Consider the following 23,729-nt stretch of genomic DNA (forward strand, 5'->3'; position numbering starts at 1 on the left):
GTCTGTATGTGTGTATAAATGTATACATATGTGAATATGTGTGTATCTATGTATGTATATTACGATGCATATGTGCATATGTGCGTATGTATATGTATGTGTTGGGTATGGGGTGTATGTCTGTATGTGTTGACTGAGACAGAGAGATAAAAGCAGAAGAGAGACTAGGGGAGAAAAGATAGCAGGAAAGGGAAGGGAAATGGGGAAGATTAGCACATACAGTCAAAATATATTATATACTGGAAAAACATTCCTTTTTAAGAAAATTGTGTCCAAAAAATTTGCATCAATAAAATACTTTAAGGGGCAGAAAAGTGGATCACATGGCAAAGACACTTGACACCAAGCCTGATGACAAACCTGATCTTGATCCTCAGAACCCAAATGACAAAGACATATTCAAGTCCAAGTGCCCTCTGACCTCCACAACTATGCCATGTCACATGTGCACCTAGAAACATGCACAAAAATACACACAGATGTAATTAATTAAATAAAATGTAATAAAAGTTAAAAGAATTTATGTAAAGGAAAAGAAAGAAATAACGGAAGAAATGGACATCAGTAAGGAAATAAGAAAGCACTCCAGAATCTAGAAAGAGCAGGAAACATTCTTTCCACAGCAATGAACAGAAACACAGTTTGTCATAATCATGGCTTCAGTTCATAGACCCTTATGCTGGACACCAAACTCCAGAACTATAAAAAGAAAAACCCTCACATTCAAGCAGAGTTTGTGCTCATGTGTTACAGAAGCAACAGCAAGATAATGCAGAGCTCTTCTTTTTATTATCATACAAAGGTTTTTCATACCAAAAGACATAAGAGACATTGAACCCATTACTTTTTGCTGGGCTCTGCAAACATTTTCGTGAGTGTTCACTAATGTTCAGGTTCTCAGGCAAAGGGGGGAAGTGTGCAGGTCCAGGGCTATATGTGGTGCAGGCAGCTGGTGAGACTCTCAGAGGAGGTTTTTGTTGGATGATGAAGCACTGTGGGAGGAGTACTATAAACCTGCAGACAGTAGTAATATGCCAGGTCCTCAGCCTGGACACTGCTGATGGTGAGAGTGAAATCTGTCCCAGACCCACTGCCTGTGAAGCGATCAGGGACCCCATTGTCCCGAGTGGATGCCCAATAGATCAGACGTTTAGGAGCCTGCCCTGGTTTCTGCTGGTACCAGCCTAAGTAGTTCTTCTGGTTAGTGCTTGAATAAAGACTCTGACTGGACTTGCAGCTGATGGTGACCTTCTCTCCTGCTGACACAGCCAGGGATGATGGAGACTGAGTCATCAGGATATCTGCACAGGCACCTGCAGCAGGAATACCAACGATCATGCATAATTAAAAAAAAAAAACTACAGAATTCAATACAAACAAAATTTCTCATTTAATATCTTTGCAATCCTATATTGTCAGAGTATTATTGCATAAATAATATTACACCCTGGCACACATTGTAAATTTTTTGTATACAAAGAAGTGACTCTGAAAAGAGTATAATGCTTTAAAATTTCTCACCAGACACCCAGAGCAGCAGGGACATGAGGATCTGGGTCTGGAACTCCATCTTGCTCCCTCTGCCTGTCTGACGCTACTCTGTTCACACTATAAAGGTTTGGTTTATAAATTCTGAGCAGCTGGGCTGAGCTGGAGGGGCCCATGCAAAGCAGTCAGCAAATACAAAATCAAATGTCTGGGAAATGTGTGTGAGGGTGGCTGGCATCAGTCAACTGGCAAACATACCATCACAGGGAGCATGAGCAATCACTGAAAGATATTGACTTATAGCTCTCCAACAGAAATCTACTAGTTGTTCCAATAGCAGATGTAGGTTAAAATACAGGACACATTTAAATCAGGTGACTTTGTGCAGAAACATTAGGAATACTATATGAGATTGACACTCCTAGGGAAATGTTATATTCAAAAAATTACAACAACAAGTTAGGTAACATAGAGTAAGAAAAGGTGCAATAAAAGAAAGGATGGATTTTTGGTTGTGAGCCTAGCCTTTAATGGCTGAGCCATCTCTCCAGGTGGCGCACGCCTTTAATCCCAGCACTTGGGAGGCAGAGGCAGGCGGATCTTTTTGAGTTAGAGGCCAGCCTGGTCTACCATGTGAGTTCCAGGAAAGGCACAAAACCACACAGAGAAACCTTGTCTTGAAAAACAAAAAAAAAAAATATGGAAGCAGAAAAAAGGAAAGCCAAAAAGCAAGAGAATTAATTCTAATTATTTTCGTTATCTCCTATCTCCCAAGCAGCTCCTACAGTAAGGACAGTGAATAGTGCCTTGGACATTGGGACTCCAGTTTCCAGGCCAAACATGGAAGAGAGATATAAAGAAAAGCCTATAATTGCTCTTTGGAAATACTGGAGATACTTATTTAAACCTGTTATCTGCAGTGATATTTTATTTGTGCTGAAATGTGATATTTTTTGTATGTTAATAAATAAAGTTTATGTAGCTGGAGAGCTTTTCTCTCCGGGTCCCACCAAGTTCTGCCAGTCCTGGAGCCCACTTATAAAATAAACACACAGACGCTTACATTATTTAAACTGCTTGGCCATTAGCTCAGGCCTGTCATTGTCTAGCTCTTACTCTTATATTTAGCCCATTTCTATTAATCTTTACTTTGCCACGTGGCTCGTGGCTTACCGGTACTTTACATCTTCCTTGTCCTGGCGGCAGCTCCAGGCAGTCTCCTGCTCTGCCTTCCTGAACCCTCCATTCTCCTCTCTGTGAGTCCCACCTATACTTCCTGTCTGGCTACCAGCCAATCAGTGTTTATTTATACAGAGCAATATCCACAGCAAGTTTACCTGGCTACTATTATTATTTTTTAATCCCACTTTGAAATGGATTGTCAATCAACTATATCACTGTCTAGCAGAGACAGTTTGGCTCAGAATTGCCCAGATCTGTCATTCTCTCATCCTCCACCACCTCTTCTGCTATCAGGCCCCTGGTCTCTGGATCAGTCATGTGTGGTGGTATTGTTTTCCCCAAAATATTGTGTATCCTAATAAACTTATCTGGGGTCAGAGACAGAACAGCCACAATATTAAACATAGAGGGTAGGCAGTGGTAGCACACACCTTTAATCCCAGCACTTGGGAGGCAGAACTAGGCAGAAATCCATGTGTTCAAAGATACAGCCAAGTATGGTGACTCACGCCTTTAATCCCAGAAAGTGAACCTTTAATCCCAGGGAGTGGTGGTAAGAAGCAGAAATGTATATAAGGTGTTAGGACCAGAAACTAGAAGCATTTGGCCTGGTTAAGCATTCAGGCTTCTAGCAGCAGTTCAGCTGAGAGCCATGGGGATGAGGACACAGAAGCTTCTAGTGTAAGGAAACAAGACCAGCTGAGAAGTTGGCCAGGTGAGGTTACCTGTGGCTTATTCTGTCTCTCTGATCTTCCAGTGTTCACCCCAATACCTGGCTCAGGTTTGATTTTATTAATAAGAACTTTTAAGATTCATGCTACAGTCAGTCATGCAGCTCCAGGAATGGGGGCCTAGATTATGTTTCTTGAGTTGGCACCCATACAGCACTTTTACCTCTCTGGACATTCTTCAGGGCCATGAAGTTGCAGAAGCCTCTCTTGTACACTCTCCCATTTCAAACTGGAGCTAGCAGACTTTTCTGAAGTTAGACACTCAGGACACCTGTGTGTGGATATCCTGTCTATTAAACTTTGGATTATTCAACTCCTTCACAGCCTTCTCAGCATCCTCTTCAAGGAGAAACTTGACATACACATTCCCTACCAGGTGGGCTCCCAGGTTGTTGGTGACACTAATCTGTGCAATATGTTGGTTCCACATCAGTGAAGACTTCCTCAAAGAACCCATCACAGTGCTCCTGTGTCTCCATGTTGTTCACAGAACAGTATAAGCCATCAGCCGTCTGTGCACTGTTTGGGATTTTGTTTGATATTTTCAATATAGTGTGACTAAGGGTCAGTGTATTGTGCAACCAAAACTTCTGTCTCCAGGACAACATGCTCCAATTTTGAAAGAAAATGAACAGTTGACTTTTTCTGTCTCAGTACTGACAATAGAATGAATCCAAGTATTTTGCTTTCTTCCAGCATGAAGCTTCAGACAGGGCTGCACATGCCACTAACTGTGCCCTATATTGTTAGTGATATTTAGGAAAGATTCTATTACTGGTCTAGTCAGGGTTTTTAATCATGATTTCAAATGAGTGTTCTTCACTATTCAACATGATGACAGGATTTCTGCTTCTTAAATACTTTATGCTGAATTGAAGGTAGTATTTTTTTGTTTGAACCAACCTTTGATCCCTGAATAGAAATCAACTTGGTTATAGTGTACAGGCCTCTTAATGTGTTCTTAGATTTCATTTGCAAGAATTAGGGGATCCTTATGTCAATCAGCGAGCTTCTCTGACTTATCCCCTTTGGATCTGGGTAACTGGCTCCATACGATGAGTCTGGTGGTGTTCCTTCCTTTTCTATGCCATGGAACAGTTTCAGGAATTTTAATGTCAGCTCTTCATTAAAGGTCTGGCAGAATGCTGCAAAGCATCTATAAGTCTCGTGCTTCATTATTTTATAAAATAAATTATTTGTATTATAACTTTGAAGTGTTGTACAGGAAAAAAATGAAAATAATAATGCTTTTTTATTCCCATCTCATAAAAACACAAATTTCATAATGTTGGCATTAAGACAATAATTACACTTCTTGTATTTAACAGGTGCGGTACTTGACAACATTTGCTCACAAGTTCACTTACACTTGCTCCCTTTTCCCTTATAAAAAGTTCTGCTTTGCAAGTTTTACCTTTGAATTGTTTTTACTGGTATGTGCATTTGGAATATTTTCCAAATCAAAATGCACTATTAATGTAAAATATATTCTAAAAACATACACATGGTGTCTTTTTACATTTTAAAGTAGCTAAAAATTAAAATTTACTATGCAGCTCTTATCATGCTGTCTGGTGCTAAGAGGACCAGGAGTCCTCATGTCACCTGCCTCTTCCATGTGGCTGACCATGAGTGCCCATTGTAGACACCAAGACACCAAGACTCCATGGACAGCTCCCTCTCCAGAGAGGGGCTATAAGCAGACTGGGAAAGATACTTGAAAACAAACAGGATTCGATTTATCACTATTTCACACATTTGTGATGTACTTTTTAAAATGGGATTGCAAAATAATCTAGCTATTTTATGAATGTTTTTATTTTTCTATTCAACATAATATCCCTTTTTCAACAGAAAAAGTTATATTGTTTGTAACTTTAGAGCTGCCAAAAATTAGGACTGTTATTTACTAGACCTGACCTACACTAAGGGATGCATTAAACTACATCATTAGTTGTCACTTTATATCAAGTGCAAATACCCAAGAGAGCTTACTGTTTCCTTGTACAGAAATTACAACAATCATCTAAATACTGAGGATGCTCTACATCTCAGCTGTCGGTTGATGAGATTATTCGCACAATGAGGCCCACATTCCTCTGCCGATTTCATGAGGAAGAGCTGATTTTCTGACATACAGAAAATGAAAAGCACACATCTAATCTATAAAATGTTGCTGAGGATGACAAATTCTCTTCTTCCACTGTAGCCTAGCAGAGAGCCCTTTTGCAGTAAACCTTGCTAATCATGGTCATGTGACATTATGGAACCTTGCTGCAAGCCACAGAAAACGTAATAGAATTCAGTTACTATCACAAAAGCTACTGCTTGGAAAAGTCAAGGATTTTCCGAAGGTTAAGCCATGGCTTAAGAAGTCTTGGAGATATTTTAGCACATATATATATAATTAACCTGGTTCATATAGTGATTTTCTTGTAATGCTATGTGTGCTTCCATGAACTCCTAATAGTGTATTTATCTAAAATACCTATCAGGCATCCAAGGCCAAACTAAACAATACCTGTCTCCTAGGTCAGGCAGATAGCTTTATTTCTTGTTCAATTTTGGTTGAGACCCTCTTTCCTTATACAGCCTTACTAACATGATAGACCCCTAACTTCTTACCTAACCACTTCTAGGAATATAGACTGAGCACATAGATCCCCTTCTTGATACACTAACTGATCATTAGCTCTCTATTGACCTCCTACTTTACCACTCCCCTTTTGGGTTGTAAAAGAAAGCCTGATGGTCACTGCTTAAGGAAAATTCTTACCTGCCTTTATGACCCCTTAAGAATTCAAGTCTGGTGGCCTTGCTCTGCCAGAGGATTGCTATTGCTTGGGTTTATAACTGGATTCCTGAGAGACTTAGAGAGAATGGACAGAATAAGGAGATGGAGAGGAGGAGAGAGAGAGGAGAAAGAGAATAGAACTAGAGAGGAACGGACTAGATGGGAAGAATTAGATTGAAGGGATAGAAGAGAGTACTAGAGGAACAAGATGGAAGATGAGGAAGAACAAGATGAGAAAGAAGGATATAGGAGAGGAGCTGAGACGGGAAGGTACAACATGGATGAAAATCTAGATGGGGCAGAACTAAGATGGGGCAGAATTAAGATAGAACTTAGAGGGGACAACAGATATAGGTAGAGACAAATCAGGCAAGAAAAGAGCTAGGGGATGAGAGCAGAACAGAAGCTGTGTAGAGAGAGAACTGACACAGAATAATAAAGTGTATGGACTAAGGAGTTTTGTGTACATAGATTCATTTCTTTTCATCAAAGATTAAATTGCCAGCTGGTTGTAGACAGTCCCTGGGAGAGGACTATCGAGGGGCCAGACCCATCTAGTCACCGATAGAACCTGCTCATAATGTCATCTCTAATGTGATTAGTTAATGGTTTGCAGTAAAATACACTATCACATATGTTCTTTTTCCTGTTTGCTGAGGGCACTTAATTCTGACATGTTAGTCTGGTGATGTCCACATATGGTTGTGTAGTGCATCCGTGTTTTTTAAAAGCTGTCCCAACAGTAGCACATTTTCATCTGTTTTCCAATGAGGTCACACTGTTCAACTAAAACTCTTGCTGTTTTTACTTCCTCTGCAACAGCGACTGGCACATCTAGTTCACCTTCCACAGAACCTCTAGTAAGGAGTCTAATTTTGTGCAGAACTCATCCAGCTCCTGATTCTTTAGCTGTGCGAGTCTCTTCCATTTCTCAACTCCCTTGTTGTGCTCAGTTTCTACTACTTGGTGTGTTTGCTGTATTATCTGCTGGAGTTCCTGCTCTCCCTGCTTATGCTCCATCTCCATCTGCCTATTCATCCTTTCAAGCCCATGAAAGGTTTCATCTCTGGTGTATGGTTTTCATTATCTTCTTTCAGTTCTCCTAAGAGTTTTGTGACTTGTCCTGTAGTATTTCTTCTTGAACTTGAGAAATGCAAGGATTCTTGTTTACCCTACAGATCATTAACTTGACCTTCAAAATACTTTATAAGCACCTCCTGAGTTGTGATTTTGTGATGCAGTTTGCCTACTTTGGAAGAGAAATTTTCTAAGCCATTTTTGCAAAGGAGTTTCTCTGTTTCTCTCTCATGAGATGCTTTGAGGGGCTCAATGTGTGCAGCGGTATCATCCTTGACCCTTTTCATGGAGTTTTGAAATTGCTGTATTGTATTGTATTCAGATTCCATCCTCAGCATATTTCTCTCTGAAATCAATCTGTGTAGCTCGTTTCTCAATCTGTGGTTTTCTCATAAAACCTCTGAAATATGGGAATCAGTAAAGGCATGTCAGTGGTACAGTTTGGCATGTAGGGTTCCAGGGAAAGAGTTTGCATTTTCTCTATTTGGGTGCAAAACTTCTTCCTTCAGCCTTTTGGCAGAAGGTTTCTCTCTGACCCTGGGGCTATGTCTGGACACCATCATTCTCTCCTTCTGCAGCCTCTCCACAGTTTTCAACAGGTCTTAAATCTCTTCTCCTTTTTCTCCCAGTTCTTAGTCAAGTCTTGCCAGCTGTGCTTTAGCATGTACCTGCTCTACCTGGAATTCTATAGACTGGAGGTTCTGATCCTCCTTGTAATTTTTCTTGTGATCTAACTTAGCATTTTCATGCTTAAGAACATCTATTTCTTGAGTTAATCTTGTATCCAGCCTATTACTGAAGGTGTTTATCAGTTGTAGGAGTTCCCTGGTAGAATTTTTGTGTATACCATCATATCATCTATGGGACTGGACTAGGCTGTCTGCATAAGCGAGACAGTTCTGTAGCTTGATCTGCTTAAGGGGTCCCCTGTTGGGAGACACCTCGCACAGCCTTGAAGCAGGTGAAGGGTTTGGACCTGCCTCTACTGAATGTACCAGGTTCGGCTGACTCCCCATGGAAGGCCTTACCATATCTGAGGAGGGAATGGGGGTGGACTGGCAGGGATACTGGAGGTTGGGAGGAGGGAAAAAAGCTGGGTTCTGTGGTTGGTATGTAAAAATGAACAAAAAAAATTCTTAATTAAAAAAAGGTTAAATATTTTTAAATTAAAAAAGAAAAACATGTGGATGTATATTATAAATGCAAGACTTTCAAAGTGCTTCAGAGAGATAATAAAACCAAGAACCCTAATGAGAGAAAACTAGGTACAATGAATTTACATCAATAAGTGATTTTTAAGGGCCAGCAAGATGGCTCATATGCCAAAAGCACTTGCCGACAAACCTGAGCTTGATCCTCAGAACCCAAATGTCAAAGAGACAATCAAGTCAAGTGTCCTCTGACCTCTAGAAACATGACATGTTACATGTGCAACTAGAAACATGCATACTCATATACAGATGAAAGTAAATAAATAACTAAGTGTAATAAAAGTTAAAAGAATTTATGGAAAGGAAAAGAAAAGACAGAATAAATGGACACCATTAAGGAGGTAAGAAAGCCCTCCAGAATCTAGAAAGAGCAGGAAACTCTCTTGCCAAAGCCGTCAACAGAAATACAATTTGTCATAATCAGCCCATAGACTCTTATGATGGACACCAGGACTATAAAAAGATAAAACCCTCATAGTCAAACAACAGAGTTTGGGATAATGTGTTACATAACAAATAGAAAGATAACACTGAGTTCTCCTTTGTATTATCATATAAAATTTTTTCATACCAAAGACATAAGAGATATTGAAACCATCTTATTTTGCTGGGCTCTGCAAATGTTTTCATAACTGTTTCAGCCACACTGGCTCTCAGGCAGAAGGGGGAAGTGTGCAGGTCCAGAACTGTGTGTGGTGCAGGCAGCTGGTGAGACTCTCAGAGGAGGTTTTTGTTGGAGGCTGAAGCACTGTGGGAGGAGTACTATAAACCTGCAGACAGTAATAATCTGCCAGGTCTTCAGCCTGGACACTGCTGATGGTGAGAGTGAAATCTGTCTCAGACCCACTGCCTGTGAAGCGATCAGGGACCCCAGTGTGCCGAGTGGATGCATAGTAGATCAGCAGTTTAGGAGACTGCCCTGGTTTCTGCTGGTACCAGTTCAAGTAGTTCTTCTGGTCTTTACTGTATAAAAGACTCTGACTTGACTTGCAGCTGATGGTGACCTTCTCTCCTGCTGACACAGCCAGGGATGATGGAGTCTGGGTCATCAGGATGTCTGCACAGGCACCTGCAATCAGATATATCAATGATCATTCATAATAAAGAATAGAATTCAATAGAGATTAAATTTTTCATTTAATGTCCTTGCAATTTATTATTGTCAGAGTATTAATGCATAAAAATATTACACCCTGGCAATATTGTAAATTTCTTATATACAAAGAAATGACTCTGAAAAGATGATAATACTTTTAAATTTCTCACCAGACACCCAGAGCACCAGAGACATAAGGACCTGGATCTGCAACTCCATCTTGCTTCCTTGCCTATCTGATGCTGCTCACTTCTCAATGTAAAGGCCTGGTTTATAAATTCTGAGCAGCTGCACTGGACTGGAGGAGCCCATGCAAAGCAGTCAGCAAATACAAAGGCAGATGCCTAGGCAGTGTGTGTAAGAGTGGCTGCTATCAATCAACAGGCAAATGTACCATCACAAAGAGCATGAGAAATCACTGAAAGATTTTGGCTTACAGCTCTCCAACAGAAATCTACTAGTATCTCTGATAGAAGCCTTGGTTAAAATCGAAGACATATTTAAACCAGGTGACTTTTGCAGAAACATTAGGAGAGCTATCTCAGATTGACAGTCCCAGGGAATTGATACAACAACAAACTAGGAAACATACAGTAAGCAAATGCACAATAAAAGAAAGGAAGGATGGAATGAAGAGAAGAGGAAAGAAAAAAATGAGAGAAATAATGCTACTTATTTTCATTATCTCCCATCCCATAAGCAACTCTTTTTTATTAAATTTTTTATTTATTTTACATACCAACCCCAGTTTCCCCTCACTACTCTCATCTTTTCCATCCCTCAACTCCTTTCCTCTCCCTCATCCACTCCTCAAAGGGTAAGACCTCTCATGGGAGTCAACAAAGCATGGCATACCAAGTTGAGGCAGGACCAAGCTCCTCCCCACTGTATCAAGACTGACCAAGGCATCCAACCATAGGAAATAGGTTCCAAAAAGCAAGCTCAAGGGTGAGAGACCGATCTGGATCCTACAGCTATAGGTGCTGTCAAGTACACAAAAATTATTCTTCTCGCTATGGCATTTCCAAACATCCCTAGTGTTGTTTTTCCTTTGTCTTTCTACTCTCTGTGTATTACCTTCCTGTCTGCACCTCAGTTAGATTCAGCTCGTTTCCCTTTTTCCCACTTCATCATTTTTGGTGCCGGTGTCCTACTAACTCTACATCTAGAACATCTTTTCCCTCCTCCATGATCCCTTTTTTCTTTCCTCATTTCTGAAGCTCTTCCAGGATATATACTCACATCTGGAGATTTGGATCTAAGACCCTCAAATTAGAAAGAATTTGAGTTTGCCTTTCTGGAATAGTCATTAAATTCCTTCTGTAAGCAGATTTTCCAACTATAATGACAGAAGGTGCCTTGAAGAGAGAGATTATCTGAATGGAACTAACATAATCATAGGAGCCCTTAGAATCTGGATTTAACCTGAGAGAAATGCAGAAAGGCTCATTATATCAACAAGACTTGGTGTGAGGGACAGTCATTGATTATGGCTTTGGAATTAAGGGGAGCATGTTTCAAGCCATGCCCAACTGATTAATTTAGATCCTGAAAGCACTTGAGCTAAGATCCCAGCCACACAATATTTAGATATTAGTGACTAACATGAAATGAACATTCTTGAATTGCTTTCAACCTACTTGTTCTGCTAATGGGCACAACTATGAAATGAGAATATTTAATATCAAACCAGCATGTAGGAACTTGCTTTAGTTTTGCTACAGGCAAAACTAAAGTTAAAACAATTATTTCATCTTGACTCAAAAGGGTATCTTCAATAAAGGATTAAAGGACACATTATCCTTGAATGCTCTCCTGGACTCTCAGGTCTACTCAGGAATAAATCAGGGCACACTGGTCCTTGGGCAGAGAGGATGGTGTTTGAATACCATGCTGTATGTAGAGAGAGGAAAGCTGCTGCTTCAGACACTGACCCATGGGCTGCGCTCTAAAGGGGATTTGTGTTTCAGACTGAAGCACTGAGCAGGCAACAACAGTGTTCACAGTAATAACGTGTCACATCTTCAGTCTGAATGATGATAGTACTGAGAGTGAACTCTGACCTAGACCCATTGCCAATAGAGGACTGCCTCTGCTTTTGTTGGCATCAGGCTAAATAGTTTATTGTTAGACCTCTGTGTGGACACCACTGACCTTGCAGCAGATGGTGATTCTCTGTGCTGAAGACATGGACAGGGAGGTTCTCTAATTCAACCAGTTTCCCCCACAACCTCTCCACTCCTCTCTAGTCTCCCCACAAAAAGCCTACAGTTCCTAACTGCTCATAGAGGTAATAACTGGAAATAGTATGACTCCAAGTTCTGTTAAAGTGTGTTTCATTTTATGCACACAATCAAAACTATATCTAGAATTCCATAATGTGTAGTTCATAAATGAGGCTATACAACCAATTTCATGTAGTTTTATTGGCAGGATGGCTGCAGACAGTGAGACATGTGGTAAGAATCATTTTGGACTGGCATTCCTATCTCTCTAAGATATTTCCTGAACACCATTATTGTTCTTATCATGCAATATATTGTGATTTCAAGAGTCATGCCTCTGTCCAGCTTGGTGACTGGTGCCTATAATCCAAGCATTTGAGAGGCTGAGGCAAGAGGAATAGGAGTTTGCCACCAACCCATGCTAAACAGTATATGCTACACAGGAACACAGCTAGACACCATCTCAAATGTATGTATGTATGCACACTTCTGTCTCCCATTGCATAGAGTTCCATTAACATGTACATATGTTATCAATTATATGAACTTAACTTAATTTCCTATTCCCTAACATTCATTCCTTCCCTTCTTCAATAAAGACAAAATTCCTTCTTCACATGAGAGAGTAGTTAGTACTGTCAGTCAGAAAAAAATAAAAAGGTGATAGAAAAGAAGATGAGACATGACTGAGTTGGTGGGGATGCTGTAGATGAATTGCTAAGCAGTCTTATTAAATAAAAAAACCATGGAGCCAAATATAGGGGTGAAAGCCTTAGAGAGATCAGGGAAATAGGAAAAGCCACCAGTCAACCTTACCTCACCAGCTCTGCAGCTTCCAAATTTGAGTTACTTCCTGTCTACCTACATCTATATGCCTTGCTGTTCTGCCATCTGATTTGCTCTCTCTGTTCAGCTACATCATTTCCTCTTCCTACCCTGCTCTGTTACTTCCTGTCTGTCTGTACAGACCTCCAGACCTCCATGGTAAACTAGTTTTGGAATTTAAGGCGTGTGCCACCACACCTGGCTCTGCTTCCACTGTGGCCTTGAACACACAGAGATCCTGCCTGCCAAGTAATATGATTAAGGGCATGTGCTAATTTTGCCCGACTTCTTTGTTTACTTAAAATGGCTTGCTGTTTCCTCTGATCTCTAAGCAAGCTTTATTTATTAACACAAATGAAATATCACCACATTTCAGCACAAATAAAATATCACATTTCCCTGTTTTTGTCTAATAAAAATAAAAAATAATAAAAAAGTAATAACTAATATAAGAAAAACTATATACAAAAAGTACAATAACTATATACAATATATACAAGCAATAAATACATCAACAATGTCTAGTCCATTTGCATTTGACAAATTCAAAGAAAATATTCCATTAACTATCCTATTTTGATGAGTACCTAATTCACATTCTATCCTAATTTAAATTACCAACAGAAAACTATCTTATGATGTCTTTCAAATTTATACACTTTATACCTCTTTATCAAGTTTCTTTTCTGAATTTCTTAACAAGGAAAACTATAATTATCTAATCTTCAATTCCCTCAGAGACCTGAGAAGGAAATATTAACTAGTAAAACAGGAAGTGCAAACAAGCAACTTCCAAAAAAATGTGAGTTATAACAGAAACAGCCAGCTGCCTGGACAGTCACCCAAGGTTTCTATGCAACATTTGGGCATCATCTTCGTCCTACAGGCTTAGCATATCTGACAGACTCATTTGTGAAGCAGGATGTATGAAAGGCCTACAGCTCAAGCCCAGTTTTGGTGCAAGTATTCCATGTACCAGATAAACTTGAATTCTGCCAGTGTCCTGTCATGATTCAGGATTTTAAATTCTGGAAATTGCTGGTATTTTTGGAATTTGGCTTCCCATTCTTCTCAGCTTGTGGGTGGTTTCATCTCCTTTATTAAATGCCAGTCTACCATTGAGAGGCCAGACTCCATCAGCCTAGTTGCTCCTCCAAGAATAACTGCTTCAGCTACTGTTCCATTGCACACCAGGAGCCATCGGTCCACTACCTGCTCAGCTGCCTTCAAAGGAAGGGGCACTGTACCTTTTCTGGATTATGAAGCCACTTCAGTGATGTTGCCATATTGTCCTGGCCTCAGAAGATGCCTGTTGCCAAAGCTGCACCCACACTTGTCTTGGTAAGGATGGGCAGTCCTTTTTTTTTTTTCCTGCTTGTCCATTTTGGACAGCATACTGTCAGCAGTCAATTAGAGGGCAATTTCTTGTCCAGTGGCTAACTTTTGCCACAGTGAAAGTAAACTCCATGTGGAGGTTTTTCAATGACCATATCTTCAATGAAGTATATTGATGCTGCCAGAAGCAGACATGTCTCATAGTTATAAAAAAAGAAAAAAAATTATTAAAACATCTTAAATGCCATATTCTGTAGATCTCTGAAGGGTTTGAAGATGACCTATCTATCTAAAATATATCTCTGCTTGACATTGAAAACATACCTAATATGACTACAAGTTCCATTCTAATGACTAATTACTAACTTTCATTTCTCTATATCCTAATAGTTGGTAATAATAACTTTCAAGGATTAGCAAATTGCACTACATTGTTAAGTGAATTGCATAGGAAAAATATCTTGAACAAGATTAGAAATATATGTATAGTATTTCCTAACAAAATCAATCTCAAATTGGTGTCAATATGCATAATTTGTATACAATATACAAAAATCCAATCCAATGTAAAATACTTAAAACTAATAGTGACTTTCTAAACATAGATTCAATAATCTACCTTTTATCTTATCATATATGTGTGGTGATTTTGTGTTCCCCAAAATATTGTGCACTCTAATAAACTTATCTGGGGTCAGAGAACAGAACAGCCACTAGATATAGAGGCCAGAAAATGGTGGCACACACGCCTTTAATCCTAACATTCCAGAGGCAGAGATCCTCTGGATCTCTGAGTTCAAAGCCACACTGGAAACAGCTAGGTGTGGTAACAAGAGCCTTTAATCCCAGGAAGTGATGGCAGAAAGCAGAAAGGTATTTAAGTTGTGAGGACCAGAACTAGAGCTGGTTAAGCTTTTAGGCTTTTGAGCAGCAGTTCAGCTGAGATCCATCTGGATGAGGACTCAGAAGCTTCCAGTCTGAGGAAACAGGATCAGCTGAGGAATTGGCAAGGTGAGGAAGCTTGTTGTGCTTCTCTGATCTTCCAGGTTTCACCCCAATACCTGGCTCTGATTTTGTTTATTAATAAAACTGTCAGAGATTTGTGCTACATATATGTTTAAATCAATCTCAAATTTGTAGCAATATACATAATTTGTATACAATATACAAAAAATCCAATTCAATGTAAAATATTTAAAACTAGCAGTTGCCTTTTAAAAGTAGATTCAATAATCTACCTTTTTATCTATATTGTATCTATCCTTTTTTTTCTTTTCAGAGAAGATTCAATAATCTACCCTTTATTCTATCATTTCTATATCATTTTATATAGTAGATTCAATAATCCACCTCATACCTATATCCTGCTTTTTTTTTCAAACAAGAACCTTAAATCTAATCTCCTTTGTTTAGCCATTTTCCATGACCATCAAAAGTAACAACTTGTAACCAACTATCCTAAACACTGACAATTATCCAAAACCCACTGAAAGACCAAAAACAACCCAACCCATCTGTTGGGAATGTGGGTGTCATGTTCTTAAAATTACTTCCTGCTGTTTTGGGGGTGAAGGCATCTTTAGGGTATCCTGAAAAGAAATAAGTTAATTGTCAAGTCCTGGGAGAGGTAGCTGTATCATTTGTTGTCCAGTCTCTGAATAATTTGAAAGTGCAGGGCTTATCTCAAGTCCTTGTTCGAGTAGTCTGTGAGGCTGGATCATCTCAGCTAGCCATCTTAAAATTGTCCTGAGCAGTTTGTAATCCAAAGATGATCTGTGGGTGATGTTTGTCAGGTTAGTCGTATTATTATTGTCCATGTGGAATCATTGTCATGGGGCCCCATTATCTTTTTAGAGACTTCAAATTTGCTGTTAGGCCTGGTCATGATTCCCTGCAGAAAACTGATAGAGACTAAAACAGGAAAACATATACAGGCAGCTAGATGAAGCTTTTTTTCTAGAATTAGTTAATACTCTATACAACCATTAATATCACAACAAAAGTTATATATATATATATATATATATATATCTTATAAATTTTAACATAAAACTAACACCTTAAGAAAAGTTTAAAGAATCAAAATGGAACCAAAGAATTATGAGATCAGTAGCAATAGATAAGTCCATTAATTCTTATTTTCTTCTGTCCCATATCAGATGGTTCTTCTGACATGATACAGAGATTTTGCATTTTATGTTTAACAAACATGCTTGGATTTAAAGAAGGAAAGAGCCGTTCTCCAATTCCAAAGCCAGCTTTAATTTTTAATTGAATTGGGACTACATAAAGACCATTTGTGTTACATGTCTGTAGAAAACAGCAGAAACAAACATTTAGGAAGACATGACATTTTATATGTGATATACCAATAGGCCAATTTACTCCTTTCCTTGGGACATTTTTTTTCTGGATGATTTGTCCTTTTTCTTCAGATGTCTCATTTGTCCAGTGTTCTTCAGATTCTTTAACCTTCATTCTCCTGAAAGACAAAAACAAAAGCCCTTCCCCAAGCCTTTGGGGAGGTCCCCTTTTGACAAATGACATCTGATTAAATGAAAAGCATTTGTTAGTAGTATAAGTTAATTTTAAATTGGGTGGTCATGCTGGTTGATGAACTATTACCTCTTCTAAATAAAGGTCTTTTGTTCAAATCAAACCTCTATCCATTTTGATGGTATCTATAGCTTTTCTTCTCCTGTAGAAACAAAAGCAAAACCACATTCCCAACGTAATACATATCCTGGTTTCGATTCTGAGGTCAGCACATCTTTAAAGTATATAGGCTGATTAATTCTGTATTTTTTTCTATTATCCAATGTGTCTCCACAGCTGTTGTTCCTTTCTCATTAGCATTGAGAAAACTCAAAGTTAACGAAGAATTATGTAATGTATTTCTGGAGTTTTTGTTACCCCTTTCTGTTTATTTAGCATATCCTTTAGAGTTCTATTTGATCTTTCTATGACTGCTTGACCTGTAGATTATGTGGTATACCTGTAATATGCTTTATATTATAATAAGCAAAAAACTGTTTCATTTTACCAGAGACATATACTGGAATTTATGCAGGTATACCCATGATGCCCATAACTTCTAACAAATGTATGATTACAGAATGAATCAGCTTTTTCAGAACTCAGAGCAATTGCCCATTGAAATCCTGAATAGATATCAATGGGATGCTGTACATATTTCAATTTTCCAGATTCTGCAAAGTCAAACACATCCATCTGCCAGATTTCATTCCTCTTAAGTACCCTTTACATTACATCCTGCTGGTAATGAAGTCTGATTGTAAAAAGAACAAGTAGGACATTTCCTTACAATTTACTTGGCTTGTTGCCAGGTTATGGAAATATCCTTTTTCAAGCTCTTACTCTTGACATGGTGTTATAAAATTCTGAGGCCTCCAGCACCTTTCCTATAAATAGTTTATTAATCTTGTCATTACCTTGTGCTAGAGGGCCTGGCAGACCCATATGGAATTAGATGTGAGTTATATATATATAAGGGATGATTCCTATTCCTGACTATATCTTTTAACTGAATAAATAAGAAAAGTTAATTCTGACTCCTCAGGAATAAATTCTGCAATCTCAATATGTAATACCACCCTTTCACCATAATATGTTGAGAGGTTCCAAAGAATTCATTAATACCATCCGAATAGCATACAATTCCGATTTTTGAACTGAATTATAAGGACTTTGAACCACTTTACTTAAATTATCTGATTTGTAACCTGCTTTTCTTTGTTTGCATCTGTATAAATGTATGGGCTCCAGATATGGGTTTTTCCATAGAATGAGAGGCAAAATCCAATCAGCTCTCTTTATAAGTTGAATTCTATCACTTTTGGGATATTTGTTGTTAATCTCTCCCAAAAAATTACTGTAAGCTCTTTGCCAAGGTTCACTTTATGCCCATAATTTGTCAATTTCCTCCTTATTTAAAGGTGCTACAATTTCTGTGGGGTCTATTTCTGCTAATTGATGAAGTCTCAATTTTCCTTTTAAAATCAAGTCAGAGATCTTTTCCACATAAGTTTTTAACTCTATTTAATTGGTAGACATATCCATTCCAATATATCTTCCCTCTGCATTAAAATTCCTGTAGGATAATGCTTAGAGGGTAAAATAATCAAAATGCAGTCAAGCTTTGGATCCACACAATTCACATGTCCCTTCTGTACTTTCCTATCCACCAAGGCCAATTCTCTCTCAGCTTCAGCTGATAATTCTCTTGGACTATTTAAGTCCTTCTCCCCTTATGAGGTTTTGAACAGATTACTCAGTTCATCATTTTTTATCCCAACAAGAGTCCACAGATGAGAAATGTCTCCAAATAACCTTTGAAAGTCATTAAGAGTCCATAATCAATCTCGCCTTATTTGTACTTTTTGTGGTCTAATATTTTTGTAGACCTATTTTATATCCTAAATAATTAATAGAATCTCCTCTCTGTATCTTTTCAGGAGCAAATTGTAATCCCCAACAAGGCTAAATTTTCTTTACTTCTTCAAACATTCTTTCTAAAGTATCTGCATTTGAATCAGCTAGTAAAACATCATCCATGTAAAGATAAATTATAGATTTGGGAAACTGTACATATTGATTCTAATGGCTGTCATTAAAAACATTGGCACAAAGTTGTGCTATTTAACATTCCCTGTGGGAGAACACTCCATTGATGTCACTTAACTGGCTGAGAATTATTGTAAGTAGGCACCATGAAGACAAATCTTTATCCATCTTTTTCTTGTAAGGGTATTGAGACGAAATAGTCTTTTAAATCAATAGCTATAAGAGGCCATCCTTTAGGTAACAGAATAGGCAAAGGGATTCCAGATTGTAGAGAGCCTGTTGGCTGAATTATTTTGTTAATTGCTCTAAGGTCTGTTACCCTTCTCCATTTACCAGATTTCTTTTTAATAACAAATAGAGGAGAATTCCAAGGGCTGGTTGATTCTTCAATATTTTGAGCATTCAACTGTTCTTGTACCAGTTCTTCTAAAGCCTGCAGTTTCTCTGTTGTTAAAGACCATTGCTGAACCCATACAGGCTTGTCTGTTTTTTTTTTTTGTTTTTTTTTTTCATGTCATTTTCATTTTCTTTTTTTTTTCTTTTTTTTATTAAGTTCTACATACAGGCACAGATTCCCTTGTTCTCCCCCCTCACGCCCCCCTCACCTTCCCCCCAGCCCACCTCCCATTCCAATCTCCTCCAGGGCAAAGCCTTCCCCACAGACTGAGATCAACCTGGTGGACTCAGTCCAGGCAGGTCCAGTCCCCTCCTCCCAGGCCGAGCCAAGCGACCCTGCATAGGCCCCAGGTTTCAAATAGCCGACTCATGCAATGAGCACAGGACCCAGTGCCAGTGCCTGGATGACAGGCTTGTCTGTTAATCACTCTAAAGATAGAGCTGTTGGTGTCTTTGAAAGATCAGCAGTTGTTCCCTGTTCTTGTACAATCTGGATGGCCAGTGACTGCTGTTTATAATATCTCCTAATATTTCTCTCAGAAACATGTGTTAGTTTATGGTTTGTTTCTGAGGTTGGAGGAATGTTAATCCTTGTATTCCTTTGTTGTAATAGATCATAGCCCCATAAATTCATAGCTATATTGGTCACATATGGTTTTAATTTTCCTTTCTGTCCTTCTGACCCTATATATTCGAACCATGTTGCACTCTGTTTCACTTGAGATAATGTTCCAATCCCTAATAGCTGAACATTTATCTCCTGAAGAGGCTAATTTGGATGCCAAAATTCTGGTGCAATTATTGTGACATTAGCACCTGAGTCTACAAGATCTTCCAAGGAAATGTCATTTATTCATGTTTTCAATTTTAGTGTTTGTTCATTTATAGAAGTTTGCCAAAAAAATTTACTTTATGGTTTCTTCTGATTTTTTTGTTCTCTCTGCTATAGCTGTTTTATAACCCCGAGCAGCATGGTTTTTTACAAAAGGCATTTGGTTATTTAATTGCTCTGAGAAGGGTTTTCTTCTATGATGGCAGGAAAGGACTAAACTGAATTTGCCATGAGGGCCTGTAAGAGGCCCCTGAGGGAGTTTCCCAATGAAAAAGGCAAAGGATTACCTTGCCTGTCCCTTGTAGATCTACATTCATTAGTCCAGTGTTTACCATTACTACATCTTCTACATAATCCAGAAGGGAGGAACATTCTATTGCCATTGTTACTTGAAGAAACATTGTTTCTAGGAATGCCCTGTTTACACTCCCTTTTTAGGTGACCTTGTCTACCACAATTAAAGCATCTGAAATTATTATTTTTCTTGAAAGCTCTTGAAATCTCCACTCCTATCCATATATGATCATGGTCATGAGACTCAATTTTACTTGTGTCCCCTGATCCAGTCCTCCAAGGGTGCTCATGTGGCCTGATTGCCCTTTTTCACACTTCATTAGCATTCACAAAAGCTAATGATTCAATTATAATCTATCTAGTGTAGTAGGAAAGTTTCACTAATCGTGCCAGGCCCTCACAGTTCCATGGCTTGCCTATAAAATAATCACTCTGAAGCTTATATTAATTATAACTGCTTGGCCATTAGCTCAAGCTTATTACTGACTAGCTCTTACTCTTAAATTACCCCATGATTCTTATCTATATTTAGCCACGTGGCTTGGTACCTTTTCTCAGTTCTGCCTTTACATCTTATTTCCTCTGTGTCTGGCTGGTGACTGCTCACCCAGCCCTTCCTCTTCCCAGAATTCTCCTCATCTTTTGCCCTGCCTATACTTCCTGCCTGGCTACTGGTCATCAGCATTTTATTTACCAACCAATCAAAGCAACACATATTCACAGCATACAGAACGACAATCCACAATGCTTCCCGTTTTCTGCCTAATCAAAAGGGAAGGTTTTAACTTTAACATAGTAAAATTACATATAACAAAACAGTTATCAAGCAAGAATTACTGTTATAATATCTAGTTTATTTGTATTTGGCAAAATTAAAGAAAATATTCTATCTTATATTTGTGAGTCTAAAATTTCATATCTAATTTTGTCTTGTATCATAACCAAGGAAAAACTATCTAGTCTTCAACTACACCAAAGACCCCAGAAGGATATAATATTACCTAAGTAAACAGGAAATGCATTGTAAGCAACTTGCAAAATTCTAGAAATTACAGAGACAGCTGCCTGCCTGGACAGTCACCCAAAGTTCTTCTACAATGTCAGGGTATCCATCTTCAACCTATAGACCTAGAGTCTCCCAGTTACTTCTCTATGTGTCCTATAGAATATCTGGCAGTCTCCTCTGTGAAGCAGGAACCTGAAGGACCATCTCATCTTGCGAAATTCAGTGGTCACCTTCTTATGTGTCCTTCATGTCCATTCAATACATTTTTAAGCAGTAAGGCAAGAACAGTTTCTTGCCAAAATGGCTATTTTTTGCCAAGAAGAAGATAAACTGCATATGGAGTGTCTTCAACATCCATCTTCCTCTTTGAAGTAAATTGTTGCCGCCAGGAGCAGATGTTTATCATTGACCAGGAAAGTCTAAGTTTTTAAAACATTTTAAATGCCACATTCTGTAGGTCTTTGAAGTGTTTGAAGATTTCCTACATAATTGAAATATATCTATGTATACCTAGAAAAATTAACTAACATGACTATAAGTTTGATTATCTGTATTTCTCAACTATACATGACAATTTTAAATGAGTTGCACAAACAAAATACTTTAAACAAGAGGAGAAATATACATACAGTATAACAAAATTAACTTTAAATTTGTATCAGAAAACTAAAATCCATAGCAGTGTAAAACATTTTTAAACAAGTTGTTGCTCTTTAAAAGTGGGTTCAATGATCTAACCTTTCATCCTGTCATATCTATACTATCCCCTTTTCTTCTTTAGAAAGATTGAATTTATAATCAATCCCCTTTAAATAAAAATAAACATTTATAAACAATATTTTGAGATTTGGGACATAGCTTCTCATATTACTTCCTGCTGGATGGGGGCTCTGGCAATCTTATGGGGATCCTGAGAAAATTAAGAACTGTGGTCAAGTCCTGACTGGAATAGTCTGTGAGGCTGCATTGTCTGAGCCAGTTGCTTTGGAGCTGATCTGGAAGTTGGAACATCTGGAGACCTCTCAGGGAGTCTTTGTCAATCAAACCATCTTAGCTTAGAAGCAATCCATAGGTTCTCATCTTCTGTGGAAACAAAAAAAAAGAACCTCTTTTCCAAAGCAATGTATCCTTAGACACAAATTTTGAAGTCAAAGTATCTTTTATATATATATATATATAATATTATATATTAAATATATATAATATATAATATTATATATTAAATATATATAATATATTAAATATATATATAATATATAAATCAGCAGTCTTTACAATCAAATATCTTTCTGCAGTTAAAAAAATCCCAAAGACAACACAATCCAGATTCTCTGTGTAATATTCATCTTTACATGGCTTATTTTTATATTACCTTTACTGTCTCCTTAAAGATTTTATTTTTTAAAACTATTTCTTTATATAACTATTTCTTTATATTCATTTTCTTCTCTCTTCTAAGACTACATACATTTTTACACACACTATAAACCATTTAACATCTTATTTCATTTGAATCTGCCTTATTGTGAATCTATTGCTTAAACTGCAGTGGCTAGTACTTGCTGTGGGATGGTCTGTATGTCAAATGCTCTGATTGGTCAATAAATTAAACATTGATTAGCCAGTAGCCAGGCAGGAAGTATAGGTGGGACTAACAGAGAGGAGAACTGAGAGAACAGGAAGGCAGAGGGAGACACTGCCAGCTGCCGTCATGACAAGCAACATGTGAAGATGCCGGTAAGCCACTAGCCACATGGCAAGGTATAGATTTATAAAACTGGATTAATTTAAGATGTAAGAACAGATAGCTAGAAGAAGCCTGAGCCATTAGGCCAAACAGTTTAATTAATATAAGCGTCTGTGTGTTTATTTTATAAGTGGGCTGTTGGACTGCCGGGGGTTGGCGGGACCCGGAGAAAAAACTCTCCAGCTACAAGTACTGAAGCAGAAGCCTTGCTGGCTTTGCCCACTTCATCTTTCCAATATGGCAGTGGTACACTTACTGCCAGCTCTGGGAGCCACGTGCACCACCAACTCTTGGAAGCAGTAGCTTTATGCTTCCATAAAAGCAGCACATATCACAGAAATCATTTTTTTTGTCTGTGCTAGCAAAAGCTAAACCCACCATGCAGTGCTCTGCACAGTTTAGAGAAACCTCTGTGTAACTTTCGGGAAATCCACCATGCTGGAGCTCCAGCCCAGAAGCCACAAAGCCACCATAGCCAAGGGACACATCACTATACCTCAGCCTACCATGAGCAACATGAACTAGGAAGGTGCTCTTACCTACATTTATAATCTCTTCTTAAGCTCTCTCATGTTTTAGGTGGAAACTCTTGCCACCATGTCTGGGTGTCATTTGTAGTAGGAAGGTTTCTCTGCTCCTGCCAGGCCCCTGCAATCCAGTAGCCTGCCTATAAAATAATCACTCCGAAGCTTATATTAATTATAACTGCTTGGCCATTAGCTCAAGCTTATTACTGACTAGCTCTTACACTTAAATTACCCCATAATTCTTACCTGTGTTTAGCCACATGGCTTATTATCTTTATTCAGTACTACCTTTGAATCTTGTTTCCTCTGTGTCTGACTGGTGACTCCTGACCCAGCCCTTCCTCTTCCCAGAATTCTCCTCATCTCTTGCACCACCTAT

The 23,729-nt window shown here is 38.4% G+C and overlaps 1 pseudogene and 2 gene segments (V, D, J or C); all 3 read right to left on the reverse strand.

Moving 5' to 3' along the window:
* Positions 1–930: 930 nt before the first annotated feature.
* On the reverse strand, positions 931–1,570 carry LOC131906406 (immunoglobulin kappa variable 4-1-like). The segment is given in 2 exon segments: positions 931–1,313; positions 1,522–1,570. Coding segments are annotated over 2 exon segments (432 nt in total).
* A 1,956-nt stretch (positions 1,571–3,526) lies between these two features.
* LOC131906407 (splicing factor U2AF 26 kDa subunit-like) lies at positions 3,527–7,233 on the reverse strand (annotated as a pseudogene).
* Positions 7,234–9,136: 1,903 nt separating this feature from the next.
* On the reverse strand, positions 9,137–9,798 carry LOC131906408 (immunoglobulin kappa variable 4-1-like). The segment is given in 2 exon segments: positions 9,137–9,552; positions 9,750–9,798. Coding segments are annotated over 2 exon segments (465 nt in total).
* Positions 9,799–23,729: the final 13,931 nt, after the last annotated feature.

Source organism: Peromyscus eremicus, chromosome 3 (genome assembly GCF_949786415.1).
Source record: "Peromyscus eremicus chromosome 3, PerEre_H2_v1, whole genome shotgun sequence".
NCBI classification, from domain to species: domain Eukaryota; kingdom Metazoa; phylum Chordata; class Mammalia; order Rodentia; family Cricetidae; genus Peromyscus; species Peromyscus eremicus.